This window comes from Rhinatrema bivittatum, chromosome 1, assembly GCF_901001135.1.
Source record: "Rhinatrema bivittatum chromosome 1, aRhiBiv1.1, whole genome shotgun sequence".
Taxonomy (NCBI): domain Eukaryota; kingdom Metazoa; phylum Chordata; class Amphibia; order Gymnophiona; family Rhinatrematidae; genus Rhinatrema; species Rhinatrema bivittatum.
This window is the reverse complement of record NC_042615.1, coordinates 774,433,482-774,455,775: the sequence shown is the minus strand read 5'-3', so window position 1 is coordinate 774,455,775 and position 22,294 is coordinate 774,433,482. Positions and strand designations below refer to the sequence as shown.

The 22,294-nt window shown below is 45.6% G+C and overlaps 1 protein-coding gene across 1 annotated transcript in view; it reads left to right on the top strand.

The window, feature by feature from the left end:
• DCC (DCC netrin 1 receptor) overlaps nucleotides 1–22,294 on the top strand; it is a 1,677,934-nt gene that overhangs the window by 1,520,188 nt on the left and 135,452 nt on the right. Inside the window, exons 24-25 of the mRNA XM_029571056.1 lie at nucleotides 215–441; nucleotides 12,302–12,418. Of these exons, the coding sequence (XP_029426916.1) occupies nucleotides 215–441; nucleotides 12,302–12,418 (344 nt within the window). The remainder of the gene's footprint in view (nucleotides 1–214; nucleotides 442–12,301; nucleotides 12,419–22,294) is intronic.

The window sequence follows — 22,294 nt, the reverse complement described above, 5'->3', positions numbered from 1 at the left end:
GAGAAGCAGGACATCAGGCATCTGGGATTCTGGGTCTGAAAATGTCATCACTGACCCCCCCCCCCCCCCCCCATTTATCGCCACAGAACAATGGCCCACGCTGTCAGACATGTTGTTTTTATGAGACAACATTGCATTCCACAAAAATACCCCTGCTTTGTTTATTACGCATGTGAGATAGAGTTCATTTACTTTGTCCTCATTCTTTCCACAGAAAACGGGCAACACACAGTGCTGGGAAAAGAAAAGGCAGTCAGAAAGACCTGAGGCCTCCAGATCTTTGGATCCATCATGAAGAGATGGAGATGAAGAATATTGAGAAGCCATCAGGCTCTGATCCTTCGGGAAGGGAGTCACCCAGGCAGAGCTGCCAAGATATTACCCCAGTTAGCCACAGCCAATCAGAAACTCAGCTGGGCAGCAAGAATGCCTCCCATTCAGGTACCTGTGAAGCACTGCAGTAGTGCTATCTTCCTTATATAAAAGTGTAGGGCTGTTTCTAAGAAGGGTTAAACCAGCATAACTAGAGGAAACATTTCTAGATGATTATGTTTAAAAAAATTGTCATAGTCCCACTGTTGCATTCTGATTTGTGTTTTATTCATGAGAAGCTGTAGCATTTGAAAGCTCCACTTATTTTGCTACCTTCTCTACAATGAATTTAAATAAAATTATAGAGAATCTGGGGTGCTGACATGTGGACCCTCATGAGGCCACAACACATACATGTGCTGAATAAAGGTATCACAGACAGTCGGCACAAGGAGTCAAGGGAAAAAAACATTTCACTTCAAAATGCTTGAAAATTCAAGAAAAAATATTAAAATAAAAAAGAGAAAATCCATATATAGATAAGACCAAAATGAAACAAAAAAGCAATCTAGAAACAAACAAATTAATATGCTATGTTTCCATATACTAACATCCTGCATACTCTACTCATGGAGTTTTAACATTTTGGGGATAGATTCTGTATGAAATTGTTAATGTTTGCTATATATATGACTGTGTACAAGTTCCATAAACCTAGAGAGGGTCATTTTATAATTGTGCATCACGGGGTAAACATACCTTTCAAGTACAGGATTTTATCCCAAATTTTAAAATCAAACATGCACATTTGTTTGTTTTAAAAAATCTAAAATGTGTGCCGTGATATGTGCACAAACCTACTCATATAAAATCACTCCTGCTCTATCCAGGGTGTAACTTGTGCAGGTGAAATTATACACATGGGGCAGATTTGTAAAACAGCACGCGCGGGGTACATTTGTACATACTACCTTGCGCGCACAAATGTACACCCGATTTTATAACATGCGAGCAAGGGGGTGCACACTTGTGCACCTTGCGTGCGCTGACCCCGGATTTTATAACATGCGTACGGCAGCACACGCATGTTATAAAATTGGGTGTACATTAGTGAGTGCTAGATAACGTGCACAAATGTACCCCGCACGTGCTGTTTTAAAGTGTGCACCCCCTTGCGTGCGCCGAGCTCTAGGGGAGCCCCGATGGTTTCCCTGTTCCCTCCGAGGCCACTCCGAAATTGGAGTGGCCTCGGAGGTAACTTTCTTTTTGCTCCCCTTCACCTTACCCTCCCTTCCCCTATCTAAACCTCCCCCCAGCCCTACTTAAATCCCCCCTATCTTTGTTATCTTCTTTACGCCTGCCTGTGGCAGGCGTAACTTGCGCATGCCGTTGCACCATCCCCCGGCATGGCTGCTGTGCCGGAGGACTCCGGACCGCTCCCAGACCGCCGCCCCTCCCTCGGTCCCACCCCCTTCTCACCCCTTTTTCAAAACCCCAGGACATACACGCATCCCGGGGCTTGTGCGCGCCACCAAGCCTATACAAAATAGGCTCGGTGCGCACAGGGGCAGGTTTTCGGGGTTACGCGCGTAAGTTATGTGCGTAATCCTTTGAAAATTTACCCCATACTCTTTAAAATAGAAAATTATGCACATAAGTTCCAACTCTGTCCTCCATAACACCTCTTTCCAGATAATTTATATACAGTATTTATTTGATATTCCACCTTTCAGGCACTTCAAAGCAGATTATATTCAGTTATATTTATGTTTATTCTTTCTTCATTAATCACAATTATTACAAATGTAAAATAAAGCAATGTACAATTAAAATTAGTAAAACTAACAATTTAAAACTAGCAAAGACATAGCATAAAACATATATAAAAAAATAAAAAGGTTAACATAATATAATAAAATGATAAAATCAGGTCAATATACATAAATAAGATAAAAATAAAATCAGTAAAACAATACAAAAGAATAAAGGCTAACCAGAAAAGCAGAGAATCAAAATGTGAGAAGGCATATACAAGCAAGTTCAGGTATTACTCAAATGTGGAAAAGCTTGTACAAACAAGTAAGATTTAAGTGCTTTCCTAAATTTTATGAACTCTTTCTCCAGACGAATTTTGAGAGGTAAAGAGTTCCAAAGACAAGAGGTTAAATAAGAAAACCCAATGGCTCTAGAACATTCAAAATGAATGCTTCGAATAGAAGGCCTCATTTGACGTTCTTGGTGTGAAGGCCATAGCAGGCAAGAAAGAAGGGAGGAATAACAGAGGCAAAAAAAGATGGAGTGCCCCAACTCAGGGCCTTAAAATTAAGGCATCCAGATTTAAATTTTATACAAAGGGACACTGGAAGCCAGTATATAGCAGCCAAAAGGGAGTAACTTGATCGCATTTATATTTACAAAAAATGTTTTTTGCAGCAGTGCTCTATGCCAGTTGATGTCATTTAAGTTGGGTACACTAAGTATTTCTCTGTCCCCAGATGGGTTCACAAACTAAGGTCCTCATTTAGTAAGCTGTATTTGGCCGCAAAAGGCTAAATATAGTGATAACACACGGTATTTAAATACAGCTCACCAGCATTGCAAGTATGCTGATGAGCTGATTATCATGTCTGTGTCGGCTAATCAGCTCATTAGTAGCCTAATACATGTAAAATCTAATAACATTGCTTGCCTCAAAAATCACAAGCCATGTTATTTGTTTCCATATTATCTACATCTCAGAAGTTGTAACTTCTTCAGGGAGCACATCCCAATGCTCCCAGGGCCATGTCTTAAATAGGCCGATGAATTATATCCCAATAATGTAGATAAGGTCTGGGACTCTCAATAGACCCCCCCTGCCCCACCTCTTCACTAGCCATTTAAATTTTCAAAAATAAAGTTTTCAAAAGGTCAGACTCTCGGGTTCATGCCCCAACCACTTCCCTTTGACAAAAAAATCCACACAACCCTAGAGGCCATCCTCCCTAGATTTACCAAACTGGCCCTGGTGGTCCAGTGATATCCCACAGCAACCCCTAGGTTCTGAACCTAGGAATGCTCTTTTCCAAAGTGGTGCAAGTCAGCCTATAGCTAGTCTTTGCCCCCTATCATGTAAAGGGGCAGCTGGCACCATTTTGGAAAATAGTCACTGCCATGTCTGGATCCTAGGGGATGCTCCAGGCCCCCACTACACCACTAGGACCAGTTTGGTAAGTTCGGAGGTGGGGGTCTGGATAGTGTGGTAGGGTGGGGGGACTGGCCCCTGGGGGGATTTTTTGACATAGGGAAATAGTTGGGGTCAAGACCTGCATCTAGGGGTTCAACTTTTGAAAACTGTTTTTTTTTTTGGGTTTTTTTTTAGCATTTCAGCTCTCTCTAGGGGCAGTTGGGGTGGGTGAGCCAGGGCATTTATGGAGACCCTTGGAGTCTTATCAACACTTAGGAGTGACCCCCTTTAGGACATGGTGGCCCCACAATCCAGGGTCACCATCATGCAAAATTTCCAGGAGCAGCTGTTGTTGCAGTATTTCTTTCTGGGAAAATACCGTGGACTATACTTAGCTGCAGTACTCAGCATCACAGCTCAGTAAACCCTGTGTTATTCTTCCCTCCACAAAAAATACTACAGTTTAATAAATGAGGCTCAAAGTTGTACCTGCTACAATGGGGGATGAAGTAACTTGCCCAATGTCACAAGGAGTGGCAGTGGGATAAACAATGCCTTCCCTGATTTCAGCCTTGACCACTCCTCCACTCCATGTAAAGGATTGCACAAAACCAAGTTTTATGTATACCTTTACCCACACCAAGCCAAAGTAATGTTTTATGCACATAAATGGCTTTCAGAATTACCCACATAAAAGGTAATTTTCAAATGTAAATATCATGTTCAAATATAAGATTTTCAAATATAAAGGTAATTTTCAAATATAAGACATTTAAATAAAATATTTTATTTACATATCTTATATTCCACATTTCCCAAAATCCTTTAGTCCAGTGTGGCTTACATACAAATTTGTACATATATAAACATATATTAGAACTTATAAATGTATTGTTAAATGTAAGGAGGTTAAATATGCTGTTTTTTTTTACCCTTCACAGCTGGTTAGTTTTTTGAATGAGAAGTAGCATCAGGAGAAATAATTCTAGGCTCTCTGATCAGGAGCCACATCCTCTCCTATTTGAGAGATGCTAATTAGAATTTATTGGGCTTTTCCAGGGTACTGATCATTTTACCATCTTATTCTTTTTCAAATTATTTCCTTGGAACTGAAACAGGTTCCCTTTATTTGTGGCTGATATGACATTGCAAATGATATTTTATTTTTCCTTTTTGTGGTATCTTATTGATCTTTTTTTCTTCATTATGTCTTTGCCATCAAATGTATTACTTGGTTGTTAAAAATGAAACTGATATAAATAAAAAGTAAAAAAAAAAATTTAAAACAAACAATAAAAATACATATTCACAAAATACTAAACTATAAAACATAGCTTAATCATAAGCCTCTTTAAAAATTATCCCCGCCTGGAATTATCTGCAGCTCCTGGGAGTGATGGCCTCCACCATCGACATGGTACCCTGGGCGTTTGCACACCTGCGGCCATTACAGGCGTCTCTTCTATCCCGTTGGAAACCAGTCTCCCAGGAGTATCAGGTGATCCTGCCTCTTCCGCCATTGGCCAGGGAAAGCCTGGATTGGTGGCTTGTCCCCTCGCATCTGGCTCGGGGAGTCTCGCTCGAGGTATCCAATTGGGTGGTGGTGACCACCGAAGCCAGCCTCGTGGGATGGGGCGCCGTCTGCGAATGAAGCGCCACGCAGGGAACCTGGTCACCAGAGGAGGCAAAGTGGCCGATCAATCGACTGGAAACAAGGGCCGTGCATTTAGCCCTCCAGCGGTTTCTTCCCTTGGTGCGACACAGAGAGGTAAGGGTTCTCTCGGACAACGCCACCACCGTGGCTTACATCAATCGTCAAGGGGGGACAAGAAGCAAGCATGTCTCCCTCGAGTCAACTCCCTTGATGGAGTGGGCAGAGAGCAATCTCATCCGGATCGCGGCCTCTCACATTGCCGGGGTGGACAACGTTCAGGCAGACTTCCTGAGTCGTCAACAGCTGGACCCCGGAGAGTGGGCTCTCTCCGAGGCAATGCATCTCATCGTCCGTCGTTGGGGGACTCCACGCCTCGACCTGATGGCGACCTTTCTCAATGCCAAGGCTCCGCGCTTCTTCAGCCGCAGGAGAGAGCGCGGCACGGAGGGGGTGGATGCCCTCGCCCTTCCGTGGCCGTCGGATCAACTGCTCTATGTTTTTCCTCCTTGGCCCCTGGTAGGAAAGGTTCTCCGCAGGTTGGAACATCATCGAGGGACCGTAATTCTCGTTGCCCCGGAGTGGCCCTGTCGGCCATGGTTCGCAGACCTACTTCAGATGACGGTGGACGGTCCACTTCGCCTGGCTCATCTCCCACACCTTCTTCGCCAAGGGCCGGTATTTTTCGAGCAGGCAGAACTCTTCTGTCTTGCGGCTTGGCTTTTGAACGGCACCACCTCCGCCACAGAGGCTACCCGGAGACAGTGATCTCAACTATGCTGCGTTCCCGTAAGACTTCAACCTCCGTTGCTTATGTTCGAGTCTGGAAGGTCTTCAAAGCTTGGTGTTCCGACCGCGGGGTCCAAACCATGGAGGCGACTGTCCCGATGATCCTTCATTTCCTACAGGATGGTCTGGATAAGGGTCTCGCCTATAATTTGCTCCGTGTCCAGGTGGCAGCCTTGAACGTCTTGGTACAGAAGGACTGCTCTCTGCCTCTTCAGCCGGATATCGCACGTTTTCTGAAGGGTGCCAAATACCTATGGCCACCGTTCAGGGACCCTTTCCCTTCCTGGAGCCTCAACTTGGTGCTGCGGACTCTGTCGGGCTCCCCGCTTGAGCCGCTGCGGGGGTCCACCATCAAGGACCTGACCCTCAAGACGGTCTTTCTGGTATCAATCTCGTCTGCTCGCCGTATATCAGAGCTTCAAGCGTTGTCCTGCAGGGATCTGTATGCGTTTTTCCGACTCCAGAGTTTCCCTTCGTACCCTTCATTTAAATCAGACGGTGGAACTCCCAGCGTTCGCTCCAGAGGAACCACGGTCTCTCCGGCTCTTGGACGTCAAGCGTGTTCTGCTCCGCTACCTTGAGGTTACCAATGACTTCCGGGTATCCGATCACTTGTTTGTCCTCTGGTCAGGACCGAAGAGAGGATCTCAGGCATCCATTGCGCGCTGAATAAAGGACGCCATTTCATCGGCTTAATTTGCAGCGGGGCGGGCGCCGCCTCGCGGCATCCCAGCTCACTCCACGCGCTCACAAGCGGCGTCCTGGGCGGAATCTCGTTCTGTTTCTTCACAGGAAATTTGCCGTGCGGCGACGTGGAAGTCATTGCACACTTTTTCCAGACATTATAGGCTACACCTGGCGGGTTCTTTTGGCGATCAGGTACTCCGAGCAGGCCTCTCAGGACCCCACCCGAATTAGGGAAGCTTGGGTACATCCCACTGTCTGGACTGATCCTGGTACGTACAGGGAAAAGAAAATTATTCCTTACCTGCTAATTTTCGTTCCTGTAGTACCATGAATCAGTCCAGACGCCCACCGCTAGAGGTTTCGTTGGTTCCTGCTCGGATTCTTCCAGGTAGCTGTCTTTCTGTCTTTCTCTGGTTATTATGGCTGTTCACAGCTCCTCACAAGTTGGCTGTTTTGTGGTCTCGTTGACCGTTTTTTACTTCTATCTTTGTCTGTTTCTTTCTGGTTACGGATCTGGATCCAAAATGTTGCTTGTTCTTTTGGGCTTTGCTATGCGTAATACTGAGCTCCAGCAGAGGGTGCACTGTTCTATATGCTGACGCCCTCAAACTCTGTTCTTACTCCATCTGCTGGGCGGGGGACATAACACACTGTCTGGACTGATCCATGGTACTACAGGAACGAAAATTAGCAGGTAAGGAATAATTTTCTTTTTTCTTCCATTTAAGATTTAAAGTGATGTGCAATTGGTTATCCATTAAAACATAAATTACTATAACAATTAAAATAAAATATATAACAAAAATTCACACAGTAGAATAAGTGGCATAGCAAGATAGAAAATATACCACAATATTTAACAGAACAAAACAATCAAAGTAAATAAAAATTCAATGCAAAACTAGAATTATACAGTAATAAAAATGGCATAGTTAAAAATCATAACTTTATATAAAATGAAAATATGTATTTATTTATTTGAGTTTTTTCTATACCGGCATTTGCGATGGGAATCACATCATGCCGGTTTACAATTAACAAGGTGTGACAAAAAGAAAATAATAATAAGAACATTAACAAGTGCTAAAAGAAAAAGAAAAAAATTGCAGTTACAATAAAACAGGGACATAATACAACTTGGTACAGTGAAAAAGGCGATAGTAATTTAACAGTGGAAAATAAATGAGTAAACCTGCCAATTTAAAAGAGATTGTAAAATTAAGGAGTTGTCAAAGTTGTTGATTATCCTGTTGAGTGGTCAGAGTTAATTAAGTTGAGTTTAGTTTCAATTGTTGTCTGGAAAGGCTTTCATAAATAACCAGGTTTTAAGTCTTTTTCTAAATGTTGGAAGGCAGGGTTCCTGTCTCAGGTCTGGAGTGATGGAGTTCCACAAGGTAGGTCCTGCTGTGGAGAATGCCCTGTCTCTAAGAGTCATATGGTGAAAGGTTTTGGCAGGAGGAACCTGTAGTGAATCTCTGTAGGACTCTCTGATTGGTCTGGCGGAGGTATGTTTTTTAAATGGGATTTGGAGGTTAAGCGGAGAGAGTTGATGGAAAGCTTTGTAGATGGTGGTAATAGACTTATATAAGATTCTATAGTGAACTGGCAGCCAATGCAAGTCTTTGAGAATCGGAGTTATGTGTTCTCTTCTTCTTGTGTTTGTCAATATTCTGGCTGCAGTGTTCTGAACCATCTGAAGGGGTTTAGTGTGAGAAGACGGGAGACCTAATAGAAGGGAACTGCAATAATCTAACTTAGAGAAGATTATTGATTGCAAGACTGTTCTGTAGTCGTGGAAGTGGAAAAGTGGTTTTATTCTTTTTAAGACGTGTAGTTTATGAAAGCAGTCTTTAGTAGTTTGATTAATAAAAGATTTTAGATTTAGCCGATTATCAATGATAGCTCCTAAGTCTCTTACTTGTGATGTTTGAAAGCCGGTTGGTGGATTTGAGGCGAGGTTACTGTTATCGAGAGAAATTATGAGAAGTTCGGTTTTTGAAGAATTTAGGATTAGATTTAGACTGGAGAGGAGGTTGTCAATTTTTTGAAGGCAATTTTCCCAGATTTTTATGGTTCTTGTGAGGGATTCTTTGATAGGGATGACAATCTGGACGTCATCCACGTATAGATAGTATTTGAGGTTCAGTTTAGTTAATAGTTGACATAGGGGGAGGAGGTAAATGTTAAAGAGCGTGGGAGAAAGGGAGGAGCCCTGCGGAACTCCTAGCGTGGAAGGATAAAACTGAGATTCTTTGTTATGTATTTTGACTTTGTATCCTCTGTTTCCCAAGAATGATTTGAACCAGGCCAGTGCAGAGCCTGTTATTCCGATGTTCACTAGTTGATTTAGGAGGAGGGAGTGGTTAACAGTATCAAAGGCGGACAATAGGTTGAGGAGTATCAGCAGGTAGGCATGACCTTTGTCGAGGCCCATGATGAGGTAATCTGTTAGGGATATGAGAAGTGATTCGGTACTTAAAGATTTTTGGAAGCCATATTGAGAGGGGAGTAATATATTGTGGTCTTCGAGGTATTCTGATAATCTGGCGTTAACTAATTTTTCCATTACCTTAGCTATGAAAGGGAGGTTGGAGATTGGGCGAAAGTTGGAAGGATCTTTGGGATTTAAATTAGGTTTTTTTAAGAGAGGTTTGATGGAAGCAATTTTCAGGTCGTCTGGATAGATTCCTTGGGCTAAGGAACAATTGATAATGTCAGTCAGGGCATCGGAGATGGTATCTGGTATTAGCAGCAGTAGTTTGGAAGGGATATGGTCAAATGGGTGAGAGGAAGGTTTCATTTTCTTCAATACTGATTTGGTCTCTGATGTTGCAATAGGTTCGAAGGCTTGTATAGAAGAGCCATAGCAGGGATGGAGGTATGTGCTGAATGGAGCTATGGTATTAGGTTTCAGCTGTAATTACAGGTTGGAAATTTTGTTACTGAAGAAGATGGCCAACTCCTCTGCTTTTTCGTGCACTTGGTTGAGTGGAATGTCTGGTGGGTTGACTTGAGTTAAATTCGAAACGTAAGTAAAAAGGGCTTTTGAATCAAAGATGAGGTGATGGATTTTGTGAGCGAAGTCCCTTTTTGTTTTTAATGTGGCGCTCTTGTATAGGTGGAGGGCGAGTTTGTAAGCTGAGAGGGAGGTCGGTGATGGAGCTTTACGCCATTTACTTTCTTTTTGTCAAAGGGAGTGTTTGAGTGTTTGAGTTTTTGAAGTTCTTCGTTAAACCAGGGTTGTCTTTTGGAGGCATTGTGTTTCAGGTTTTTTGTTGCCAGTGGACAGAGTTTATTTGCTGCCGATTCTGTGATGTTGGACCAGGAGTGGAGAGCTGAGTTGGGAGTAGAGATATCTAAGAGAGGGAGTTCTAGGACAAGGAGTTCGTGTAGTTCATCGGATGAACAAAGATTTCTGTAGGTAAATTGAGGTTGAGGATCGTGTTTGTTACTCGATTGTGCCAGCGAAAATGTGGTGGAGATTAATGCGTGGTCTGACCAGGGAACTGATTTGTATATGGGTGGTGCTGAGTGTGAGATGCCTGAGTTTACAAAGATGAGATCCAAAATGTGTCCTGCTCTGTGTGTGGGATTGTTGATTATCTGTTTGAATCCCATGGCGGTCATGGCATTTAGGAAAGATTTGCAGTTAGTAGAAGGCGAGGGGGTCGTCAACATGAAAGTTAAAATCTCCCAGTATAATGGCTGGAGACTCAATGTTTAGGTAAGTCGTTATTAATTCTAGAATGGGAGAGGCGTCTGAGTCCAAAAGTCCCGGGGGGGCATAAACTAAAATGATTTGCAGAAGGTCAGATCTGAAAAAGCCGGCTTCAATTTTTGTAGGAGAGTAGATTGGGAATTGTGTAAGTCTCAGCTCTTTTTTGGCTGCAAGGAGAATACCCCCACCCCTTTTTTTCTGTCTGGGAATAGAGAAGAAGTCGTGTGTTTCAGTTGGAAGTTGGTTTATTAGTGTGGTGTCCGTATTTTTAAGCCATGTTTCCCTTATTACGCAGAGGTCCGGATTAGAGTCCAGTAGAAGGTCATTGAGTATTAGTGTTTTTTTTGTAAGAGATTGGGCGTTGAATAAAATCAAAGAGAAAAGAGCTAGGCCTAGAGTCTGTGTAAGAGGGGAAATCATGATGGGAATGAGTGATTTATAGGTAGTTGGACGGGAAATCGCTGAAGGATTTCCTATGAGAATAGACCTTTGTTGGAGAATTGGGGTTGGGAGACCGATAGGCATTGAAGCTTGTAGTCACTGGATAGTTGGTTATTAGAGAGATTGATTCGTAATTTCAGAGAAGAAGTTGATGAGGTTGATGAGCAATGGATGGAGAGGTTTGATTGGTGTTTGGGGCAAGATTGGAGAGTGTTGCAGAAAGGATTTGAAGAGAGTAGAAGACTTTTAGGATGAGTGCTGGTGGCTGGTTGGCTTAGGTGTTGAGGATTGAGCTGGTGCTGGGGGCTGCTGGAAAGTTTGATGTGGATTGAATGAGTGCTGAATCCTCGAGTGCTGGACGTAGAAGGATGAGCGCTGGATGTGCGCTGGAAGAGCTCTGGATGGTTGCTGGATGTGCGCTGGATGAGCGTTGGATGATTGCTGGATGTGGAAGGATGAGCGCTGGATGAATGCTGGATGTGGAAGGATGAGCGCTGGATGATTGCTGGATGTGGAAGGATGAGCGCTGGATGTGGAAGGATGAGCGTTGGATGATTGCTGGGTGTGGAAGGATGAGCGTTGGATGAGTACTGTATGAGTGCCAGACAAGTGCAGGTGTGTTGGATTTGGATGGTGTGAGACTCTGCTGTGGCAAGTCTGAGTAGCGGAGGTAGGAATTTTTATTGGATCCTCACAATAACCTCACAAGAGGCTCACAAATATGCTATGGTCCAGATAATAGCAAAAGTGGCACGACTAATAATCATAAAATTATATGACACACATAAGCATTGATTAGCGCTCCTCCCACCCTCAGGTGCTGTGAACACCGCCTCAACAGCATCCCCAGCCCTAGGCCTAGCTAATTTAGAGGGTGATATTCAAAAGCCATTTTGATAGATAGCAGAATATATCCCTCTAGTTAGCTGCATAGCTGTGACTGAAAATGGAAACCTTAGGGATTAAACCTGGGGTCTTGTGCATGCAGATCACAGTACTTGCCTCCTGAACTAACAGTCCAGTACTTCAATCACTTATTTTGATAAAATGAAGAAACCAATGAAAAATAGCTTTCTAACAGATTGTTTTTGATTTTTAACAGCAACATCTTTTCTTCTTCCACATGATTTGATTTATGATTTATATTTCTTGTGTGAAGATGACCAAAAACATTTCTTTAATTTGAAGGGGAGGAATGTCCATTTCTATGTTATTGTTAATTAAAATAAAAAAAGCAGCCAACAGATGTGCAAATCTGATGAAAATAGGTTTGCAAACTGATTTTACAAACTTGTGCAAAATCATCAAACCTCATTAGTTTGAGAACATATTTATTTATAAACATGGAACGGTTTATGCCATAAATTTGGAGGATTTATGGGGACTGACAGCAAGGAAATCCAGCATATTTTAACTGTGGATTTCAACATAATTCACGGATTTCTTGACGAATTGAACTAGGCTGAAATTTGCCTGGTGTAATTTCAGGTTGGTCTAGTCAGTGCACCCCTAAATTAGTTGACTGTGTTTTCTGCAGGCCCGGACACGGAAGAGGCTGGGAGTAGCATGTCCACATTAGAGCGCTCTCTGGCTGCCCGCAGAGCAACGCGTGCCAAACTCATGATTCCAATGGATTCTCAGCCAAGCAATCCCTGTGAGTATTGTATGCATATTTCTGTTACCAAAATAACCATAATGGGGAAGTATTGATCAAGGACTGTTCATTATTGAGCAAAGTGAGAGATATGTCAAACTTGGGTCCTTTGACATCATTCTAAAAATAATATGTTTTTAAATTATCAATTAAATTCATTTATCTAAATATATTTAATAGAAACATAGAAATGACGGCAGAAGAAGACCAAACGGCCCATCCAGTCTGCCCAGCAAGCTTCACACTTTTTTTTTCTCATACTTATCTGTTACTCTTTGTTACCTTTGGCGCGCGGCCCGCGGCAGGGCAGCGCGCTGGTGGCGGCGTTTCGGCTCCGGGGCGGTGCAGGGCGGTCCCGGCGACGTCGGTAGCGCAAGCTGGCGGGGATCGGGGCGTTTCTGCTCGGCAGGCAGAGCAGCGTCTCCGCGCAGCAGGGGGAGCCAATCACCGTCGGTCTCACGCGTTGGCTCCGCCCCCTTGACGTCAGACGCCGGCACAGGCTCCGTTTTGCGCGGGAACATAGACTATTTAAAGGGAGCAGTTTCCCCAGTTCACTGCTTCGGCCACGATTGTTCTGAGGAGCTTTCGCCTGGGGATTGCCTCCACTCCTGATTGTCCATTGCCTGTTTTCCGACCTGGACTGAGTACTGGATTGCGTTGCCCGCTGCCTGCCTCTGGATTATCTGCTGCCTTGGTTCCTGATTGTCTGCTGCCTGCCCCGACCTGGACTGAGTACTGGATTTCGTTGCCTGCTGCCTGCCTCTGGATTATCTGCTGCCTTGGTTCCTGATTGTCTGCTGCCTGCCCCGACCTGGACTGAGTACTGGATTTCGTTGCCTGCTGCCTGCCTCTGGATTATCTGCTGCCTTGGTTCCTGATTGTCTGCTGCCTGCCCCGACCTGGACTGAGTACTGGATTTCGTTGCCTGTTGCCTGCCTCTGGATTATCTGCTGCCCTGGTTCCTGATTGTCTGCTGCCTGCCCCGACCTGGACTGAGTACTGGATTTCGTGCCGGCTGCCTGCCTCTGGATTATCTGCTGCCTTGGTTCCTGATTGTCTGCTGCCTGCCCCGACCCGGACTGACTATTGGACTTCGTGGTCTGCTGCCTAACCTGACTCGGACTGCCTTTGAGATTCCCGTCACGAGGTAAGCGGTTTAATCGGTGGTTCCACTACTATCAATCGGAGACCCTAACAGTTGGCCGAAGCCATGGAATCCGTTGATTTGACCGCTCTCCAAGCCATCCCTGGGATGGCTAATAAAATACAGCAACAGCAGGGGGTCTTAGACCAAGTCACGGGAGTTTTGGACCGATTGGTGGCACGAATGGACGCGCTGGCTCTTCTACCTACGGGACCTGCTCCCAGCCCAGTGGCCACTCCGGTCCCAGTCAAGGTGCCGCCTCCGCCTCGCTTCAATGGTAACGCTGCCTTATGTCGGGGATTCATCAACCAGTGCCGAATGCATTTTTCTTTGCAACCCGCCGCCTTTCCCAATGATAAGACCAGGATTACCTTCCTATTGTCTTTACTCGAGGGCCCGGCATTGGCCTGGGCATCTCCCTTGTGGGAACGAGATGATCCTATCCTCAGTTCATTAGACCGGTTTCTCAAGGAATTCCGGTTGATATTTGACGAACCAGGACGTTCATCCTCCGCGGCAAATGAATTGCTTCAAATAAGACAAGGATCCCGTACGGTGGGGGAGTATGCCATCCAATTTCGCACCTTAGCAGCTGAACTGGCGTGGGGAGAGGAGAGTCTCACGGCCATTTTCCGACAAGGCCTTGCAGAACAGATTAAGGATCAATTGGCTGGCAGAGATCCTCCGGAGACATTAGAGGGCTTGATCCGGTTAGCCATCCGGTTGGACTTACGTGTTCAAGAAAGAATGCGAGAGAGAGCTGCTACCCGTAGAAATTTCCGATTGGCTCCAACGTTTCAACAACCTATGGTTACTCCTTCTACAGCTCAGGCTTCTGGAGACTCGGAGGAACCCATGCAAATTGATCGTTTCCGCCTAACTCCTGAGGAACGAAATCGCAGACGAGCAAGGAATCTCTGTCTGTACTGCGCAGGAGCAGGGCATTTCCTCAATAAATGCCCCAACAAGTCGGGAAACTCCCGGACCTAGGACGGGTAGGAGAGGCCTCCCTGGGTCCCACCATTCCCTCTCCCCAATTATTATTACCCACAACCATCTGTCTTACCAACGAATCAGTGCACCTTCAAGCTTTCATAGACTCAGGAGCGGCAGGAAACTTCATCCAGGAACATTTGGTGCAGAAATATCAGATACCGATTGAATCATTACCCACTCCTCTGGCGGTAACCTCTGTTTCGGGGCAATCGGTGGGAATGCATATCATCTATAGAACCAAACCCGTGTTGCTCCGTACCGGTATTTGTCATTTGGAACACATTCAGCTGTTTGTTCTTCCATCATCAGTAAATCAGATCATTTTGGGATTACCGTGGCTACAGATTCATCAGCCTCGCTTCGATTGGGCTTCCCTACAACTCGCAGCATGGAGTCCCTTCTGTTTTCAACATTGCCTTACGAATCTGCCAGCCATCTCCGTACAGACCACGTCATTGTCTTCAGGAATCCCACTTCCTTATCAGGACTTTCAGGACGTGTTTAGTAAACGACACGCGGAATCCTTACCACCTCACCGCCAATATGACTGTGCCATTGATATCCTCCCCGGACAGACTCCACCTAAGGGACGAATTTACACCCTATCAGAACCTGAATCCACAGCATTACGTCAATATATTGCTGAGAATTTAGATCGGGGATTTATTCGCCCTTCCACATCCCCGGCGGGAGCTGGATTTTTTTTTGTTAAGAAAAAGGATGGGTCTTTAAGGCCTTGTATTGACTATCGTGGTCTTAATTCCATCACCAGAAAGAACAAGTATCCTATTCCCCTCATCTCGGAGTTATTTGACCGGATTAAGGGGGCGCAGATATTTACCAAGTTGGACTTACGGGGTGCATACAATTTAATACGAATCCGAGAAGGGGATGAGTGGAAGACCGCATTTAACACCCATGACGGTCATTATGAATATCGGGTGATGCCCTTTGGGCTTTGCAACGCCCCGGCGGTTTTTCAGGACATGATAAATGACATCTTTCGTGATATTCTTTACTCCTACGTCATTGTCTATTTGGACGATATACTGATTTTTTCCCATTCTTTGTCTCAACATGTGCTCCATGTTCGGCAAGTTTTGCAACGCCTCCGGGAGCATAAATTGTTCGCCAAGCTGGAGAAGTGTATTTTTCATCAACATCAGTTACCTTTCCTCGGTTATATTGTTTCCAACAAGGGCTTATCTATGGACCCTGATAAACTCAATGCCATCCTCAATTGGCCTCAGCCTGTGGGATTACGTGCCTTACAAAGGTTTTTGGGGTTCTCGAACTATTATAGGCAGTTTATTCCTCATTTTTCTTCTTTGGTGGCGCCGCTTACCGCCCTCACTAGGAAAGGTGCTTCCACGCAGCACTGGCCGGGGGAGGCGATACAGGCCTTTCATCGCTTAAAGAAGGCATTTACCACTGACTTATGTCTCCGACGCCCTGATCCTGCCCGGCCGTTTACCCTCGAAGTCGATGCCTCGGCGGTGGGTGTGGGGGCGGTTCTTCTTCAACACTCGCCTGAGGAGCACTGGGTGACCTGTGCCTTCTTTTCTAAGAAGTTTACGTCGGCAGAACGCAACTATACCATCGGCGACCGGGAATTATTAGCCATAAAATTGGCCTTTGAAGAGTGGCGACATCTGTTGGAGGGTGCTCGTCATGTCATCACGGTCTATACTGACCATAAAAATCTCGAATACTTGGCGACTGCCCAGCGACTGAATCCACGGCAGGCCCGATGGGCTCTTTTCTTTAGCAGGTTCCAGTTTCTAGTCCGCTTCCGTCCGGCCCAGAAGAATGTTCGAGCCGATGCACTCTCCCGTAGCTTTGACATACTGGATACTCCGGATCCTCCCCGCTTCCTTATTGATCCAGCCCAAATTCAACTGGCTGCCACCTTCACTGTACCCATCGGAAAGACCGTGGTCCCTAAACGGTCGCGTCTGAGGGTTCTCCGGTGGTGCCACTCCGATCCGCTGGCGGGCCACCCAGGGGTTGCTCGTACCAAGGAACTTCTCTCACGTCATTATTGGTGGCCGACTTGGGAGAGGGACGTCAAAGACTTTGTGGATTCTTGCCCGATCTGTGCGGCTCACAAAACGCCTCGACGGAGGCCCCTGGGGTTGTTGCGTCCACTTCCTCCTCCCACGTCTCCGTGGACTCATATTGCCACCGACTTTATTACCGACCTTCCGTCCTCCGGGGGTCATACTGTCATCTGGGTGGTGGTGGATCGTTTTTCCCGGATGGCTCATTTCATTCCTCTTCCTGGCTTGCCCTCGGCCCCGGAACTGGCTCATCTTTTTCTGCACCACGTGTTTCGCCTCCACGGCCTTCCTCTCAGTATCGTCTCCGATCGGGGTGTACAGTTTACGGCCCGCTTTTGGACAAATCTTTGTAAACTTCTACGAGTGAAGCTTGATTTTTCGTCTGCCTACCACCCTCAGTCCAACGGTCTCACAGAACGCACTAATCAATCTGTCAAGACGTTTCTTCGGGCGTATGTTAATCAACGTCAGGATGATTGGGCCTCTCTACTGGTTTGGGCCGAGATCTACCATAATAATCATGTTCGTCGGGCCACAGGAGGCTCCCCGTTCTTTTTGGTCTATGGCAGGCATCCGAACTTCCCCCTGCCGGTCCGCACAGTCTCCACTTGTCCTGCGGTCAATGCCACGGTCGCCTCTATGTCCCACCTGTGGTCCACCACGCATGCCTTATTGGTCAAGAATGCTGCTGCCATGAAGCGTCAGGCGGATAAAACTCGGATTCCGGCTCCTGATCTTCGTTGTGGGGATCTCGTTTGGTTGAGCACCCGTCATCTTCGTTTACGTCTCCCATCTGCCAAGTTTGCGCCTCGTTTCATTGGGCCCTTTCCGGTTCAGCGACGGATCAACCCGGTCACGTATGCCCTTTGCCTTCCCTCCTCCCTGCGTATTCACAACGCCTTCCATATTTCCCTGCTGAAACCTGCTGTCCTCTCTTGGCCCCAGCGCCGGCGGCGGACCACTGTACCCGTTCTTCCGGAGGACGGTCGTTACGAAGTGCGGGAAATATTGGACTCTCGGCGCGTGCGGGGTCGGCTTCAATACCTGATTTCCTGGAAACACTTTGGCCCGGCGGACAATACCTGGGAGCCTTCTTCTAATATTCAAGCGCCCCGTTTGCTACGGGCCTTTCATCTTCGCTTTCCCTCCAAGCCTGGGCCACGGGGTGGGGGGAGGAGGTCTTACGGAGGGGGTACTGTTACCTTTGGCGCGCGGCCCGCGGCAGGGCAGCGCGCTGGTGGCGGCGTTTCGGCTCCGGGGCGGTGCAGGGCGGTCCCGGCGACGTCGGTAGAGCAAGCTGGCGGGGATCGGGGCGTTTCTGCTCGGCAGGCAGAGCAGCGTCTCCGCGCAGCAGGGGGAGCCAATCACCGTCGGTCTCACGCGTTGGCTCCGCCCCCTTGACGTCAGACGCCGGCACAGGCTCCGTTTTGCGCGGGAACATAGACTATTTAAAGGGAGCAGTTTCCCCAGTTCACTGCTTCGGCCACGATTGTTCTGAGGAGCTTTCGCCTGGGGATTGCCTCCACTCCTGATTGTCCATTGCCTGTTTTCCGACCTGGACTGAGTACTGGATTGCGTTGCCCGCTGCCTGCCTCTGGATTATCTGCTGCCTTGGTTCCTGATTGTCTGCTGCCTGCCCCGACCTGGACTGAGTACTGGATTTCGTTGCCTGCTGCCTGCCTCTGGATTATCTGCTGCCTTGGTTCCTGATTGTCTGCTGCCTGCCCCGACCTGGACTGAGTACTGGATTTCGTTGCCTGCTGCCTGCCTCTGGATTATCTGCTGCCCTGGTTCCTGATTGTCTGCTGCCTGCCCCGACCTGGACTGAGTACTGGATTTCGTGCCGGCTGCCTGCCTCTGGATTATCTGCTGCCTTGGTTCCTGATTGTCTGCTGCCTGCCCCGACCCGGACTGACTATTGGACTTCGTGGTCTGCTGCCTAACCTGACTCGGACTGCCTTTGAGATTCCCGTCACGAGGTAAGCGGTTTAATCGGTGGTTCCACTACTATCAATCGGAGACCCTAACACTCTTGGCTCTTAGTAACCTTTTGGTTCTATTTCCCTTCCAACCCCGACCATTAATGTAGAGAGCAGTGTTGGAGCTGCATCTAAGTGAAATATCTAGCTTAATTAGTTAGGGGTAGTAACCGCCGCAATAAGCAAGCTACACCCATGCTTATTTGTTTACCCAGACTATGTAATTCAGTCCTTGTTGGTTGTTGTCTGTATATAGATCCACTTTTCTTCATTCCCCCTGCCGTTGAAGCAGAGAATTATGCTGGATATGCATTGAAAGTGAAGTATCAGACTTTCTCCCTGCCGTTGAAGCAGAGAGCTATGCTGAATATGCATTGAAAGTGAACTATCGGACTTTCTCCCCTGCCGCTGAAGCAGATAATGAATATTAATGGAAAGAGAATGAATATTAATGGAAAAGATACTGAAAGGTAGACACAGTGAAGATACCTGATGTCTTTCTCTGCAATCTACACTATACATACACAACCTATCTGAACAATTTAATGTGACAGTGTTTACTAGAAAAAGAATAAACCTATTAATACATAGGTAGTCAAGAAAGAGTTCTAGGGGTGTGCGGGCCAAAAAAATGTTGTGTCATGTCTTTTTGTGTAGTTTCAGGGCAAATTTCCATGTCATTTAGATTTTTTCTCAATTTTTTCATTTTAGGTTTCTGAAATAGTGTGCACTATTTTGGAACAGTGTGCACTAAAAACAATAAAAGGAAAAACACAAAACACAATATTATTGAATTGTCTATGTCATTTCAATCTAATGCACATCCCTAGAGCAGTGCTTCTCAACTCAATCCTTGGAGCACACCTAGCCAGACAGGATTTCAGGATATCCACAATAAATATGCATGAGATAGATTTGCATATAATGGAAGCAGTGCATGCAAATCTGTCTCATGCATATTCATTGTGGATATCCTGAAAACCGGACTGGTTTGATGTGCCCCGAGAACTGGGTTGAGAAGCACTGCCCTAGAGGGCTCAAAGGCATGAACAAAAGAAAAAAAATCTAGATATGACAGCATTGTTTTTTTACATATTTTATGGAAAGGAAGATGTACAGCATTGGGTATGAAAGAATGAGTTGTGAAGGCTAGGAATTTGTGGAGAGCAACAGTGAGAAAGCAGAATTACTAAACTAACATTTTTTTTCATTGTTCATTAAAGAATGAATTGGAGAAGGGCCACAGATTTTCTGGAATGCAGATTGAAAAGAGTTATGTTGTAGTCAGTTTTCAAAAGATGATTCACAGGGGGCAAGTAAAACTGAAAGTGGACAAGGCAGTGAAGCTAGATGAGATACATCCCAAGATATTAGGGGAGCATAGAGACCTGTTGGCAGCTCCACATACAGTTCTGTTCAATTCTGTTTTGGAAATTGCAGTGGTTTTAGACTAGAGGACTGAATACAAGCAGACGGATTTTCTGTCAATAACATTGAAATAATGGTGAGCTTTGTTACTACAGCCCTGTTAACTTTGCCTCAGTGAGGAGAAGTTAGGGAAATCACTAGAAAAGTCAAGAAAAGAGGAATGTCTTTAATCCAGCAGATTAACAGGATTTGAGGCATCACGTTAAGAACATAAGAACATAAGAAATTGCCATGCTGGGACAGACCAAGGGTCCATCAAGCCCAGCATCCTGTTTCCAACAGAGGCCAAAAACCAGGCCACAGAGAGAGATCAGGAGAAACAAATCAGATCAATTTCTTTGACTGGGGTATCAGGTGGTTAGGAGAGAAGACTAGATGAAGTGTACTTAAGATTTCAGAAAGTGCTTGCCACCTGTTCCAATACAGCATACTCAATTAAACTGAGCAGCCTAGGATTACCCACCTAGCTTCCCTCAAAGTAGCTCACATGGTGGGTCTCAACCCTCCTGCCACCTGCCAGCTGCAGGGCATCCATCTCCTCTCCTTTCCGGCCTGCTCAGCCAAACTGCATGGAGAGTCTGTCGTGCGATCCACTGATATCAGAAAGCAGCCGTAGTCATAGGGTGTGGGGACTGTGAGCTGGTGAATGCTCTCTGTCATCGTGGCACCCTGCTTTTCTCCTTCCATGGGTAGCCTGTCAGATGAACTCAAACCAAGCTGAATTCTGAATTCTGTATGCTTCAAGTTCAGCCTCAAATCATTTGTACATTTTTAATTAGAATTCAAGAAAGCATAGGAAGGAGGGGGGGGGGGAGTAAAGCCGTAGATGGAGGGCAAACCAGCAGACCAGATGGGACTTGCAATCAGGGATTATCTTCTATCATATTCTATGCTTCTATAGGAGAGAGGGGAAATTGTCAGTAGCGCGCGTTGCTGCAAAGTGCTTTTGTATCCATGAACCTGGAAGCTAACTTTATAAAGGAAAAGATCCCCTTGGAAAACTGCCTGCAAGTTCTGTAAGTACAAAGTACCCACAGACTTTGAACCCCCTATTTCTGCAACTGGCAGAGTGGGGCAAAACAGCACAAATGTATTTAAAAAGTAAATGTGGGGGCCCTGTCATATTCCTCCTCTGATCTGTATAAACCTCCAGGAATGCCTCTTTTTAATCTGGTTAAAAGCAGATGTGCAGAGAAAGCTGACATGTAATTTTTGCTATTCTGAGGGGCACAATTTTTACCCAGGGCGATCTAAATATCTGTTTACCCAGGTAAATCACTCTGAATATTATCATAAAGCTTAGAGCCCTAAAATCTCTAAAGCCCTAATAGAGGGCTTTTGTCAGGACATGTTTATTTTATTTATTTATTTAAGGTTTTTATATACCGGCATTCATGATAAAATCACATCATGCTGATTTACATTAAAACAGTGGTGCATAGAAAGAAAAAACAAACTGGAACTGTAGTGCGGAAGAAAGCAGTTACAAAAAACAGGGATGCTTAAACTGGGAGAGGAAGGAAAAAGAAAAGGTTAATAGCATTTTAAATATTTACAACGAACAGTTAAATGAGCTGGTTGTGTTATAGAACTAGAAGTTGAAGGACATTAGCTGGAGTCCGGGAAAGCTTGTTTGAAGAGCCAAGTCTTAAGTCTCTTCCTGAAGGTTGGGAGGCAGGGTTCCTGTCTTAGGTCTGGGGGGATGGAATTCCATAAAGGGGGACCGGCGGTAGAGAGGGCCCGATCTCTCAAGGTAATATGTCTAGTGGCTTTGGTTGGAGGAACCTGGAGTGAACCTCTATATGCATCTCTGGTAGGTCTTGTTGATCTGGTTCTAGTTTTACCCATTGCATGCTGGGACTTGTAGTTCTTATTTCCCCATTGAATGCTTGGTTCGTGCATGCAGTGGGGTAAAACCAGGACCAGATCAGCCTGTCCTGATAATCTCAAATCAGCTGGCAACCCTACCCAGAAATGAAATGTTACAGAATATATTAAGGACATGCAATTGAAGCCCAGTGCTCTGATCACTAGGCCTCTCCTTCTCCCTTTTGAGTTGGGGTACCTATCATATTGGAGGAAGGGAGGAAGTGACTTGTCCACTGCCTCTCCTTGTGACATTGGACAAGTCACTTTAATTCCATTGCCTCAGGTACAAATTTAGTACCTGATTCACTAAGGGTTTTTCCCATAGACACAAAATGGGAGAAAAGCCATAATGAATCAGGCCCTTAGATTGTAAGCCCTTTGGGGATAGGGAAATATCAAC